At 44.0% G+C, this 12,928-nt stretch overlaps 1 protein-coding gene across 1 annotated transcript in view; it reads left to right on the forward strand.

Annotated features, from left to right (window-relative positions):
• Positions 1-12,928, forward strand: part of DNAH1 (dynein axonemal heavy chain 1) — a 72,039-nt gene that overhangs the window by 13,588 nt on the left and 45,523 nt on the right. Inside the window, exons 13-21 of the mRNA XM_075513865.1 lie at positions 1,291-1,516; positions 2,157-2,276; positions 3,075-3,157; positions 4,594-4,735; positions 5,831-5,986; positions 6,982-7,180; positions 9,043-9,296; positions 10,204-10,416; positions 12,162-12,326. Of these exons, the coding sequence (XP_075369980.1) occupies positions 1,291-1,516; positions 2,157-2,276; positions 3,075-3,157; positions 4,594-4,735; positions 5,831-5,986; positions 6,982-7,180; positions 9,043-9,296; positions 10,204-10,416; positions 12,162-12,326 (1,558 nt within the window). The remainder of the gene's footprint in view (positions 1-1,290; positions 1,517-2,156; positions 2,277-3,074; positions 3,158-4,593; positions 4,736-5,830; positions 5,987-6,981; positions 7,181-9,042; positions 9,297-10,203; positions 10,417-12,161; positions 12,327-12,928) is intronic.

The raw sequence follows: 12,928 nt of genomic DNA on the forward strand, positions 1-12,928 counted from the left end.
CCTTTTCAGAAGCTGTTGTGTGGATGTGCTTGAGAATGCGGGACCTGTTCTGAGACCACAAATGTGCGTGATGTGCCTCAGATGTGAGATCAGGCAGCCTTCAGCCATGGGCAATGGTCCATGCTTTTAGAGGACACTGGTGGTGGCAGTGAGAATTTCTTCCTGCCTCTGACAGCAGTCACATTCCTGTCATGTTTATAAGTGTAATTGGAGATATTAATGGCCCTAAAAATGACTCATCCTGTTTGAAAATCCAGTTAGCATACTTGACTCTGACCTCCTTCAAATAGCCTCTGTTCAGGCTGATAACATTCTGTAGAAAGTAATGTTTTCTTTTGTTTCAGCCTCATTGTTTTCACTGCCAAAACTCTTTGCACCTATGCTGTCCTTTAGCCTCTGTTACTTTAATGGTCTTCTTTTTAGGCCTCATGTTTTCTCCAAACACTGGGAATGAAGCCCTTTTTCTCTTTTGTTATTCCAGCTTAATCAATTTACAAATCCCATCTGACAAATTCCTGTCTCTTCCCAGAACACACTGAAGTGCCTGCCCTCCCCCAAGGTGCCTCCTGACCTTGCCCTGTTTACACCAGTGCTTTCATTTTGTCTCTCCGTCTCCTCTTGCCTTATTACCTCTTTCACCTCTTTCTTCCGCTCCTTTTCTGCAGCTAAAATATTTTGTGCTCTTATTCCACTCCACACCTATTGTGCTCTAAAACCTGTTGTGGATTTGCATGTCCCTTCCCTTGCTCCCCAATAATGTTCCTCAGCTACATACCAGTTCCATGTCTTCTTGTATATACATCTTCTGAAACTGGGGGCCTGTCTACACCTCGGCGTGGGTGTAGCTGCAGTGCAGGTAGGCATAGGCAGCCTGGCTTCCTCTGCTTGGCGTTGGTAACCGTAGCATTGAAGACAATGAAGCAGAGCCTTCAGTGCAGGCTGGTCACCGAAATAGATGGACTTTACATGGGATGTCTTTGCTACTATAGTTTCCTATGCTCAGTTAAAGCTAGCGCTCATGTACTTGTCTGTGATACAAACAGTCCTCACTTCCTATGTAGGCATATCTTTACTTGTAAGGTCTAGAAGGCATTGGTACCCTCTCAGTCTGTGCTTGCAGAAAGTTGTATACATTCAAATAGATGCGTGTTTTAATAACAGTAAACATACTCATTAATTTAATGTCTTGATCCTTTGGGTGGACACGTCTAGACATCCTACGAACAGCCTGGATGCTCAAATAATCTTAAGGTCTATGTTACCTTTTTTTGTTGGTATTTTTATTTACAGAGACTACGAAGAGCAATGTCCATCTGCCCAGGAGGTGATGAGTATAGTAAACATGCACTTGTCTGAAAAGGAGAACCTGGACAACATTCTACCTAGTTCTATTGTCATTGGTCCCTTCCATGTCAGCATAGAAGGTGTTAAGCAAAATCTGTCCAAAAAATACAAAGCACTTGCCACTTCCATGTTGGACATACTGGCTAAAAACCTCCATTTGCAGGTGGAGAATGTAAGTTAACTGGTCCAGTAGATTATCTGTCAGTGTCTTGTCTTGTTCTTCTGCTTTTGAAGTCACTGTGTTTGCGAAATGGCCAAAAGACAGTAACTGAGGCCATATTAATGAGGACATTTTAAAGATTGCATCGGAGGGATTATTTAAAAAAACGACTAGAGGGGAGATATGCAGATTCAACCAAATCAAGTATTAAATATACTTAATAAATTATGTGCCTGAAAGCTGTATCTCTTGAGACGAAATTCTTCAAGACCCTGCCGTCTTGTAAAAATGTGTGGGTGGATTGAAAAGATCTGCCTAGTAGACAACTGGAAGGTCCTTCTGCTTGCTCTGAGGATAACTGGAATATAGACAAGTGCATCTGCCAGAGGGTTGTCTAAATCTGTTATTGTCATCATTTCAGCTACATACCTGCGGTTCCTCTTCCTCTTTTTTTGGCAGTCTCATTCCATTTGAGCTCAAATGAGACGGATGGAGAAAGACTGTGGAAAGAAAAAGACGGAACAAGACTGTGTACTCATCGCTTTAGACCACTTCAAAATGGGAAGTGGGTGGATCGTGGCAGGTTTTCCAGTTTGCCCATTAGCCATTAATGACTTTTTGATGGTCTTTTCTCTGCTGTGTCCTCCTGCAGATCTGTGATGCATATAAAGCCATCAGCTGCAAAATGCATGAGAAACCAAACAGCATCGAGGAGCTGGCTGAGCTGCGGGAGTGGATGAAGGGAATCCCCGAGCAGCTGGCTGTGCAGGAGGTAGGGCATGCTCTCCTGATGGATAGGGGACACCAAGGGAAGGGAGGAGGAAATTTGTCAATGCAACGTGTGGTGTCTCAGAAACAGAACTCCAATTTTTTTGCCTGGATGTCTTTGCATGCAATGCCATAAGATTGCTGGCTTTGTATTTTTGTAATTCCTAAGATTTGTATTTTTAAATACACATATCATGAATTTAAATATCTATGCAAAACACAATAGCAGTTAAAAATCTTGCCTAAAATACTTATGTGTGCTTTTTGCTACCTTCATGATCCATTCTGCATTTGTGTACTGAATAGCTGTCTTCTAAAAATGAATGTTGTTTTCAAGAAAATACTTCTGCTACCAAATGCTCATATTGCTGTTAACGTATTTCTTCTAATAGGACATTCTAGTGCCGAGTTACTTCAAAGCTATTTGGAGTGTAGGTCTTCTCCCAGCTGAACAAATTTGGAACAAAGGCATCAAGCTGTAAGCTGACTTGTCCGTGTCAGGGAAAGAACCCAGAGGATAACCCAAAACACTCGATTTCTGTCCAGCACTTTATCCACTAGGTCACACTTCTTTTCATTCATATAGAATAGAGGGTGATGATGGCATGAGCATTCGCAGAACAAGGGGTTCTAAATCTCTTCCCACTGTTCACACAGCAGAGAAGGAGCCTACATCATATTAAGCTTGTGTGACTTAACGCCCTTCAAAGGCACCTCATGAAAATGAGGTATACACCAGAGAGTTGGAATCAGTATGGTCTAAAGGTGTCTAATTTTTGTCTCTTTCTCTCACCCTGTGTAGGAACTGATTCGTGAAGTCATGGAAGATTACAAGGTCATGGAGGAATTCCTTTACAATCTTACCGAAGAAGATTTCAATGACAAGTGAGCACAAGGCATTTCTCCCACTGTCAAAGTGGGACACTTTGCAGCAATTACCATTCTCAGTGCTTCAGGGGCTATATGTCTGTCAAGACCTCCAGCAGAACTTTTAAGTGCCTCTCGGGCTATATGAGCACTGAATTCTTGAAATGAAGTTTGTAGAGAAGAAGTGTGGGTTCATGCTGCCTTCTGGCCTGGGGCAAGGCAAACTGGTAGCTATTAACCTGTTTAACCTATCAAAGCTCTTTTCTCTTTTTTTTTTTGGAGACATTTGCAAGGTCTCAAAGTGCACAGTTTAGTCTGTGTCTGAAACTGAATGAACACTTCCAAGGTAGGAATGCTCCCAGGGTTTTCTTCGGACTAGGAAGGAACATGAACCCTGTACTGTTACTCCATTTCTTTTCCATACAGTCTCCTCTTAGTTTTATCTTTGGCTATGTTATTCAGATTGGGGCCTGACTGTGCCCCAGTAGCAGAGTCAGCTCACGAACACAGCTACACAGCTTCTAAAGTCAGCTCAGCCCTGGAAGCACCTCTCGTATGACATGGACTTGGTCCAGTGTGTCAACCTGAGTGAGTCTCTGCAGAGCGCTCCTGAAACTAGAAACATGGGATGCACAGTGCAGAAAACCCACAGAAGCTGCAGGAAAGCAGCTCAGCTCTAGGACAGCTTAGCACAGATGTAGCTGTATGCCCACTGACCAGACCTGGCACATGCAGAACTAGTAGGAGATTGCTGCATCCCCAGGCGCTGGGAGGGATGTGACCTCGAGTGTAATGCTGCAAAGCTTGCATCTGGCGTTGCACACAGGCTAACAAGTCCAAATGGAGTAATGGATGGGGCACGGCTGAGCAAGAACCAAGAAACCTGCCTTGGCATGAGCAGCCACTTTGTGCAGCCTTTCCTGTATCTGCATTGCACTCCCAGGGCTCTCTGCAGAAGCCTTGCTATCCAGGGCTTCACTGTATCTGGGTTACCCTGGCCCCTCACTGCCCTGCTTAACAGGAGGCTGGCTTTTTCAGTACCCCTGAAAAGCCACAAGCCAAGACTCTGACCCCATTTTTTTCAGTTCCTTGTGAATACATTCAAAGACAGACATTCCCTCTGAATGCCAACTGTTATTTTGCTGTCTCCTAGCTTTTCAGCAACATACTGGATTTGTTCCTTTTAAAAAGGCCCTCCACTTCTCCCCAGCCCTCTCCAATTGAATAGCCTAGTCACAAGGACTGCATATCAACAAGACAAGCTGGAAAAAAATGTTTTGTTGAAACCACATGTGTTTCTGTTGTTGTAAAGCTTCCTTGTTTGGTGGGAGTTGGCTTTCTCATTCTGTTATTTTCAGCATTTCAAACATATGCTCAAAAAGCTTCTCTCTCTCTCTGTCTCTCCCCGCCTTTTTTTTTTGTTTGTTTTGTTTTGTTATATCATGTGAGTGCAGGTGGGCTGCAAGTTACTGGCCGCTGAAAATAACTATGCAAGCTGAGTCCATTCGGCTCCAGCACCTGGAGGATGAAGACAAATTTCGCAAAATCCAGGTCATAGATCAGAATGGCTTTCAAGACAAACTGGAAGAGATGCAGGTATTAAGCCCCTGACAATAACCTGTCCAGAGAAGGGGACCTTGAAGCTTTTGTGGTCAGCCAGGTGGGAAGCTTTCAGATGAGATTCTAGTCAGATGAGTTTTTAGGTCAATGTATTGTTGGATGAAAAATTATCAAGCTCCCCCCCCCGTTTTTTTATTGGAAGTTGGGCTTTTGATTAAGAGTTTCATTTTGGTGTGAAAGACAATACTTTTTGCAGAAATACTGTTTTTTCACTGGGAAGGTGTTCATCAAGATACAATATTCTGATTCTTGGTGCTTGGGCAACACATGCATCTCCTTTTTCTTTGTTGTGTACTCAGTTCCCTGCAGAGCATCTCCCATGATGCGCTGCTATCAAGGGGGAAAAAATACAGCATTCAGTCATGGAACTCATCTTGTGTGAAAGACCCTGAAATAATATCAGAGTTTTGAAGCTGAGATACCTCTGGTTTCTGCTGAAACAGTTTGAATTTTATTTTTCACCAGAAACTCTTAAGTACAGAAAAAAATGCCGTATTGGAAAGGCTGTAATTAGTGACTTGGTTTATCTTGGAAATAGCCTCCCGAAACAATAATACTCCAACACTGGATTTAAAAACAAAACAAAACAAAACAAAACAAAAAACCAACCAACCAAAAAAACCAAAACAAAACCAAACCAACAAAACAGGAAAGTTATTAGAGAAGCTCTGGACATATGTTGTTAAACAATTCTTGGAAATAAACCGAGTGACCTAGTAGAGCTCTCATTTTCACTTCACTGATTCCGTAACTAATGACAGTATAAATTCGGTAGCAAGAAATTTGGGCACAGACTCATTGCTCCTACTCCTCAGGGATTAACTATTGTCACAAAGATGAAAAGCAGCTGGTCATCACATTTGCACTTTCAACCACCTGACCAGTGGTTATTGCTTCTCATCACCACTTTCATTGTGATCTAAACAGAATTGGAATTGGATTAGGGGATGAAATTGTGAGCATAAAAATCCTGCCTTTGAATGTAACAAAGAGCACACCAGGAAGCTGAGATCTCCAGAGGCAGCACTCAGCTTCAGAGCCACACCTCATGCCTGCCTTTTTCTCTTCCAGCTGACTGTAGGTGGATTTTCCATCCAGGCAGACATTAACCACGCTCCTGAGTTGGTTAACAAAGCAAGGGAGGTCAGGAAGCAGCTGAAGGAGCTTCAGAATTTGGCAATTCTGTACAACAACAGGGAAAGAATCTTTGGGATGAAGGTTACTAATGTAAGTGTCAGGTCCTGTACCTACAGGACTCTAATCTTTGTTGGGCCTTCTAGGCGGTAGGTACAGCAAATAATGAGACACAATTCCTCAGGAAGGAATCCTTCATGCTCTTTCAGTTTATCTGATTAACTGCTCCGTGGTCCTGTAGAGTGACCACACTACTCTGTCACTCCACTGTGCTGCAGAAGAGCTGATCCCAGGCATGTGTGGAAGGCTGTTCATGGGCCTGATATTGCCCCTTCTGTGAGAGACCTTGGGTGCCCACAGTCAGATCTGAGTAATGTTATTGAGGAGGAATTGAATGGGGAAGGTCTTGAAGCAGCAGTTAAGATGCATCGATTTCTGTAAGGCTATTACTGCAGTTATATAGACGTGAATGAGAGTGGTTGCGTAGTGGTGTGCAGGCAGCTGGCTGGGCTTGAAGCGTAGCATGTTCTCCTAAGGCAACAGTTTATATAGTTGCAAATACTCATTTTGCCTGTAGCTGTTCAGCTGCCAATGAATCACTGTCATCCACGTCCAGCCTAGTCTGGCTGCAGAGTAGAAGTGGAGTTCATGTGATTCTTTCCTACCACTCAGTCCATGGTTACTTCTCCTTCACTGTAAGGAGCCAAGTTTCGATATGATGTGCAGTGTTGCTTTCACTGATTGTGTGTGGACTGCCCATCAAAATCTCCTCATTCTGCAGCAGAGCATTTGCAGAAGCAAGTGGAGAGAGTGCTTTCCATGCCACGCACATGGTGCAGGCACAGCTCCACTGGATGCATTTTGACCTGAATGTGTAAAGCCCAACTCTGCTAGTTGCTCTCCCTTGGAATCTATATTGTGGTCCCAGGAGAAGGTAGTCTGATACATCCTCTTGAAGTACACGTTTTCTCATTGCTTGCTTGAGATTCAAAAAAGAAGTGCGCCTTTTTTGGCCTTTTGACATGCAAGCTGTCATCCAGAGGAGAATACTCTTGTTGCTTATGCTTGCTTTTTCTCTCTTTCCAAAGTACAGTAAGCTATCCAGGATGGTTAAGGACTTCCAGCCATACTATGATCTCTGGACTACAGTGTCAGACTGGATGCAGTGGTATGAGAGCTGGATGAATGATCCTCTCATGGAAATTGAGGCTGAGCAGCTAGAAAAGAATGTCAGTGACTCTTTTAAGACAATGCAGAGATGCGTGAAGCAGTTCAAGGATTCACCAGGTAGATAAGCAGTCTGGGGAAAGGAGGTTGGTGCATATCAGCATTTTGATGTGAGGAATGTCACAGAGTGCTCTGAATAGGGATTGTCAGGATGTCACGTGGATGTGTGTGTATTAGAGCCAGCTGAGAAAATGCTAGCGAAGTTATTTTCCACTTTTTTTCTGGAACTATGATGATTCACATCTAGATGCTAGTTTGCTGCTTGAAGTACCAGTTTGGCATGGAAACAACATGCAAATCCCTTTTATACCTAATTCCCAAGACAGTACTGAAATAAAAGCCACCCTCTTACATTGCAGTTAATATTTACTCATTTATATAAAGTAAAATAATCCAGACTAGTCATAAAGAATTACTATATAGCCCAGTGGCTAGGCGTGTGGGTTTAAGCCCTTCTGCAAGTCAGGCAGCAAAGGAACTTGAATCTGGGTCTTCCAGGTGCTGTTTTCTTGGCCAATCTTATTTTCTCTATTGGCCAATGAATTTAATGGAAAGCCAGAAGAGATCTTGATTTTGTTATGAATAAAATGAAATTGCAAAATCTGGAAATGATCTGTGGAATGTAATAACCATTTTCCTTCCTGCCTGAATGTGTGTGAAGTTTAGACGATCGCATCCAGCCCTTGTAATTCACGTGAAGGTCTTTTAATCATGGCTCCTAGTAAAGCTGGAATTGAGACTTCAGTTGTAGCTTAACTTCCCATTCCATGATTCTCAGAGATGCGTTGGTCATTCTTTAGAGCTAATTCTAAAATCTCCTGCCAGATGGCTTAGATTGAAATATATTTTGCAGTGGGAGATTTTTGATTCATCCTTTTTAACTTGAACTCGCTCTTAAACAATGCCATGAATCAGCCCCAATGGAGGAGGTGATGAGTGGATGCGTGAGTAACTATGAATCATTATGGTAAACAGAAATACTAAGAATACCTGCTCATATTCATTGCAATATTCCCTGCCACCTGGTAAAATATATGCTTCGTCCTTGAGTCTGCCTTGTCTTTGCATACCACCCAGCAGGGAGTGTGAGGTGGTCACATCCTTGCTGTGAGTGTGCAATGCAACCACATAGGGTGCATTAAAAGGAGGCACATGCTGTAGCCAGATTTTGGAAAGGAAGCAAGTCCCATGTTCTTTGCCTGTCCATTGCTTTACTCGCAATAGCACAAGCTGAAAAAGGGCAGGATGTGAACATTGTAGAGATGTGGGCTTCCAGGATGCCCCCAGAGAGCAAAGCCCTTTCCTTGACTTTGTCCTTCCTATGAAGCAGAAGTATCTTTGGCTCTAGTGTGGCCATAGGCTGGTAGGGCCTCTCCTGCATGCTTTCCATTCCCATAGCTGGCTGTGATCCTAGCCTACTTCTAGCTCCTATGTATAGTGTCCATCTTCCATTTAGGATGGCCTGAGCTGGGGTGTGAGATAACTCGCAGCCCAATCTTGTTAAGGAAGTGAAGATCTTGGAAAGATGACTGGATCTTCTAAAATATCTGTTGGCAGATGGGGCTTCATTGTGCTTGGGCCCATATTAAGGAATTAAATTTGTTGGCTTCTCGTCTTCCAGTGAGCTCTAGGCTAAGGCACACTTCTGTTTAGTGTGGACTTGGCCTGTAACAGACTTTTGGCTAATAGGCAGGTCTGCTCCTGGGAGTGGGCTTGAATCCTTGCTTAGTAGGTGCGTAGAGAGAGCCTTTGTGTCCTCATTACTTCAACGTGCATTTTCCAGTGCACTCGCCTGCTGCTTACCTACCCCGTAGCACGTGTCTACAAGCACATCAGGCTTTAGACAACTCCTAGGAAGTTCCTGAAGACAACTTCCTCACACACTGTTGTTGCTGATGTTCTTCTGTTTTTCTCCCTGAAAGCCTGCCAGGGTGTGGCAATGGAGTTTCGAGACAAGATTGAAGAATTCAGACTGTATGTCCCCTTAATTCAAGGGCTGCACAATCCTGGTATGAGAAACCGGCACTGGGAGATGCTGTCGGAAGATATTAACATCGATATCAAGCTAGAACCCAATCTGACAGTTGGTCGCTGCTTGGACATGAACCTGCTGGACCACATCGAGAGCATTACCAAAGTAGCTGAGATAGCTGGCAAGGAATACGCCATTGAGAATGTGAGGAGAGGACTTGCTGTGTCTTTGGTTGCTTCTCAAATGTGTTTCTGTTGAGCAGGCAGTCATTGCCTTGGGTGATGTTTCTGTTGTCCCAGAGCATTAGAGACATTCTGCAGCACAAGTAAAAAGGCTGCTGCCCTTAGAGAGGGGAGCAATGGCCATGCAACTGAGTTCACGCACTCGAAGAAGTCATTTCGCCTTGCGTAGAATTTCAGTTGCAGCATAACAGCGCTGCCTGATGGTTATGCTAATCCACTGGTTGGGTCTTACACCTCACTGTGGGATTAGTGACTGTTTAAGTTAAAATAAATTGATTGTCTGCATTCTGCCATTCAAACGTTATGTCAGGGAGATTAGCTGTGACTGGAAACGGAGGTGGCAAATCCTTTAACACAGTAACCGTGCAGGGAAGACTTGCTGGCTCTGGAGTTTCATAGGTTAGATAGTCTTTCAGCTTCAGTTCACCAGTTTGGATGTGACCTAAGATGGTCTTGATTGAAAGTCATTACCTTCTGGCAGCTTTTGTTCTCTGAAATCTCAGGCGAATTCCCAATGGATAGCTACCCCTTTCACAAAGCCATCATTAACCATAATCATTAATAGGCACTTTGCTGGCAGCCTCTGTGCATGTAGTAGCATAAATGGGCCTGGAGATGAAATTGCCCTTTTTTCCCCTCAAGGTGTTCTTTTCAGGACAGCGTTGAGGTGTTGAGCCCATGGGCAATGCAGAGGAAACGTGCTGTTGCTGAGTGTGTCATGCATTAAATACACAGCTGCAGTTTCCAGTGGAATCCAAGAGCAAAAATCTGTCACTTGCTAGAGAGGGGCATTAAGAGAGTTGTGGAAGCTAGGATAACAATTGCACAGGTTGTATCTGAAAATTAAATTACTTGTCCTTCTGTTCCAGGCACTCAACAAGATGGAGAGTGAATGGAACTCCGTTTTATTTACTGTGATGCTTTACAAAGACACAGATACCTTTATTCTGAAAAACACCGATGAAGCTTCTCAGCTCCTAGATGATCACATTGTCATGATTCAGAGCATGTCCTCCTCACCGTTCAAGAAACCTTTTGAGGAAAGGATGAACACATGGGAAAATAAGCTGAAGATGACACAGGTATTGGTTTCTTACCCACAGACATGTGGTAAAGGCAGCTGGGCTGTGCTGCCACGCTTGAACATGGACACTGTGCAGTTGCTGCTAGGGAATTGGGAGGACAACTATCAAGACAATATCAGTCTTTAGGGAGGAAGAGGGCTTGTCAAAGCCCTCTGACTCTAGTAAAAGAGCGGATAAACTCAGAGCCTTATTCTGCAAACAGCAGTGATGAAATTCCAGCTCTTTTGCTGCCTTTTGCAACACTTCAGCAGGGCCAGGACTCTCCCGTTGCTGTGAATAGTCCTACTGGCATCTCTAATCATACTATACTAAGTGGACCTTACGGATTCTTACAGGCCCTGTGAATTCCATGCTAATCATTCACATCTCAGTGTAAGAAAGCACGTGGAAGACTGCTGTTTAGAGCAGGATGGGGCAGACTGTGCCAGCACTTCTTCATCAGACCAGAGCCTGAATGCTCAGCACCCAGCAGGACTCAGCCAGCAGAATAGCATTTTGCTGCAGGAGAAAAATTCCAGTGCAAGTATCTGGCTGGAGAACTCTGTGTAAATGCTGGTGTTTGATGCATGGCAGCATTGTTATCTGTTATTCATAACTACCTTATTCTGTTTATTGGTGCTTACCATCTGGGTGTGCTTGGGCCATGGGCTGCCAGAGTGCCAGCCTTGTCTCATGAGGATACAGAAATGCTACCCTAAGCCCTAAGGCAGTAGGTGACATGGGGAAATTCAGTTATTTACTGTGTGGTTTTGGCTGTGCTGTTGTCCATGTTTTCACCCTGCCCATCCTACCCCTTCTTTTGATTGCATTCATTCCTGTCACTAAAGGCCCATGAATCTGCTTCTGGGAAGTAGCTTATCAGGGCAGCTGATGGAGTATGGCAAACACTGTTGTCTGTATTAGTGGAGAACTCCACCTCTTGCTAGGTTAAGTGGCTGTCTGTGCTCAGGGAATGGTAGGTAGCGCTGTGTGACTAAGGCAGTCTGAAAGGGAAACCCTTCAGCTGCTTTGCAATGTTGGGCAGGTCTGCCATACCTTCCAATCTCTCATGCCTGAAAATGGAGGAGGAGGATGTTCTTCCAAGCTAATTCTCTTGCTCCTTTGAATGACTGACAAACAGGGTTTCCTGTCTGGTATCTAACTTAAATGTTTAGCTTTTCATTCATTCTCTTAATTCAGAGTGTTGTTCGAAGATCTTTTCATGGATTATTCTGTAGGCAAGGCTGGGGCTGGGGTGCATCAGGCAGGAGAGAGGATATGACAGAATTGCAGAGTCTGGCATATTTTATTTGTCATTATTCTTCCCCAAAAAAGCTCTTTTCACAAAATAAAATCCGCATCTTACTGTGTGCTCACATTGTGCTATCTCCTGTAAAATATAGAAACACTAGCCACAGAAATTTGACCTAGCACCACAAAGTCCCTTTGAGCCTTAGTATTGGCTTACATGTATTTCTAAACTACCCCCCATTAAACTAGTGGGTGTTGATTCTGATGCCTGCTGACAACAGTAAGCAAAGGGGATTGCTAGGAAATTGTTAATTATTTGGGAAGGAAGCTCCTGACGCTGCAAGTAGACTTTAGAATTGTGGAAGGTCTAAGTGCAGGATCACCTCTTCTTTCTGTTTTCTTTTTTTTTCTTTTTCCTTTTTTTTAAACCCATTCTGGTGCACAGCTTGAATGGTTTTGTCAAACAGGTTCATAGCATGGTGTCCTGATATGCTCTTCTTGCTTCCCGCTAGGATGTCCTAGAGGAATGGCTGAACTGCCAGCGCTCTTGGCTCTACTTGGAGCCCATCTTTAGGTCAGAGGACATCAAAAGACAGCTCCCGTTGGAAAGCCAGCGCTACCAGGCCATGGATAGGGACTGGAGGAACATCATGAAGAATGCTAAGGAAAACCCTGAGGTGTGTGCTTTGATGAAAGCCAGTGCAGGTATCCCAAACTCCTTGGACCTGTGCTCACACAAGGACTGCCTTTGAGTTGTCATTTTTGTAATGGTGTGGGCATGAGCAGCGCTGTATAAACCATGCAACCTTGCCCAGGGTGGTATGCTGGGTTTCTTCTCTTGGAACTTGGCCTTTCATTCTGGTGTCCAAACGGACAGAGTCATTCCCTGTGATGCCTTGCACCAAGCTGGTGCACCACCCCACCAGATACCTTCTCCTCAGCTCACAGGCTCCCTACCTCCTACGAGTCTTGTAACCAACCCTGCTATAATCCTAATCCATAAGATAATTCCTTTGATTCCTCCTCAAGACTGACTCTTTAAATTGTTTAGAGCCATTGCTTTCACCTGTTTCTGTGTCCTGGCAGCAGTGCTCTGCTCTATTCTGTTCTCCAGTCTGCACTTCCCAGGACTCCATCACCACTTGTATTCCATATTACAAATGTTGGTATTTAGGAGAACCCAGAAATGTGCTTGTCACATCCGTAAGCGCTGTTTCCCCTCCTTGCCCACAAAGCTCACACCTCTCCAGATCCCTGTGAAAGTACTCCTGTGAATGAG

Source organism: Mycteria americana, chromosome 11 (assembly GCF_035582795.1).
Source record: "Mycteria americana isolate JAX WOST 10 ecotype Jacksonville Zoo and Gardens chromosome 11, USCA_MyAme_1.0, whole genome shotgun sequence".
In the NCBI taxonomy this organism is placed as follows: domain Eukaryota; kingdom Metazoa; phylum Chordata; class Aves; order Ciconiiformes; family Ciconiidae; genus Mycteria; species Mycteria americana.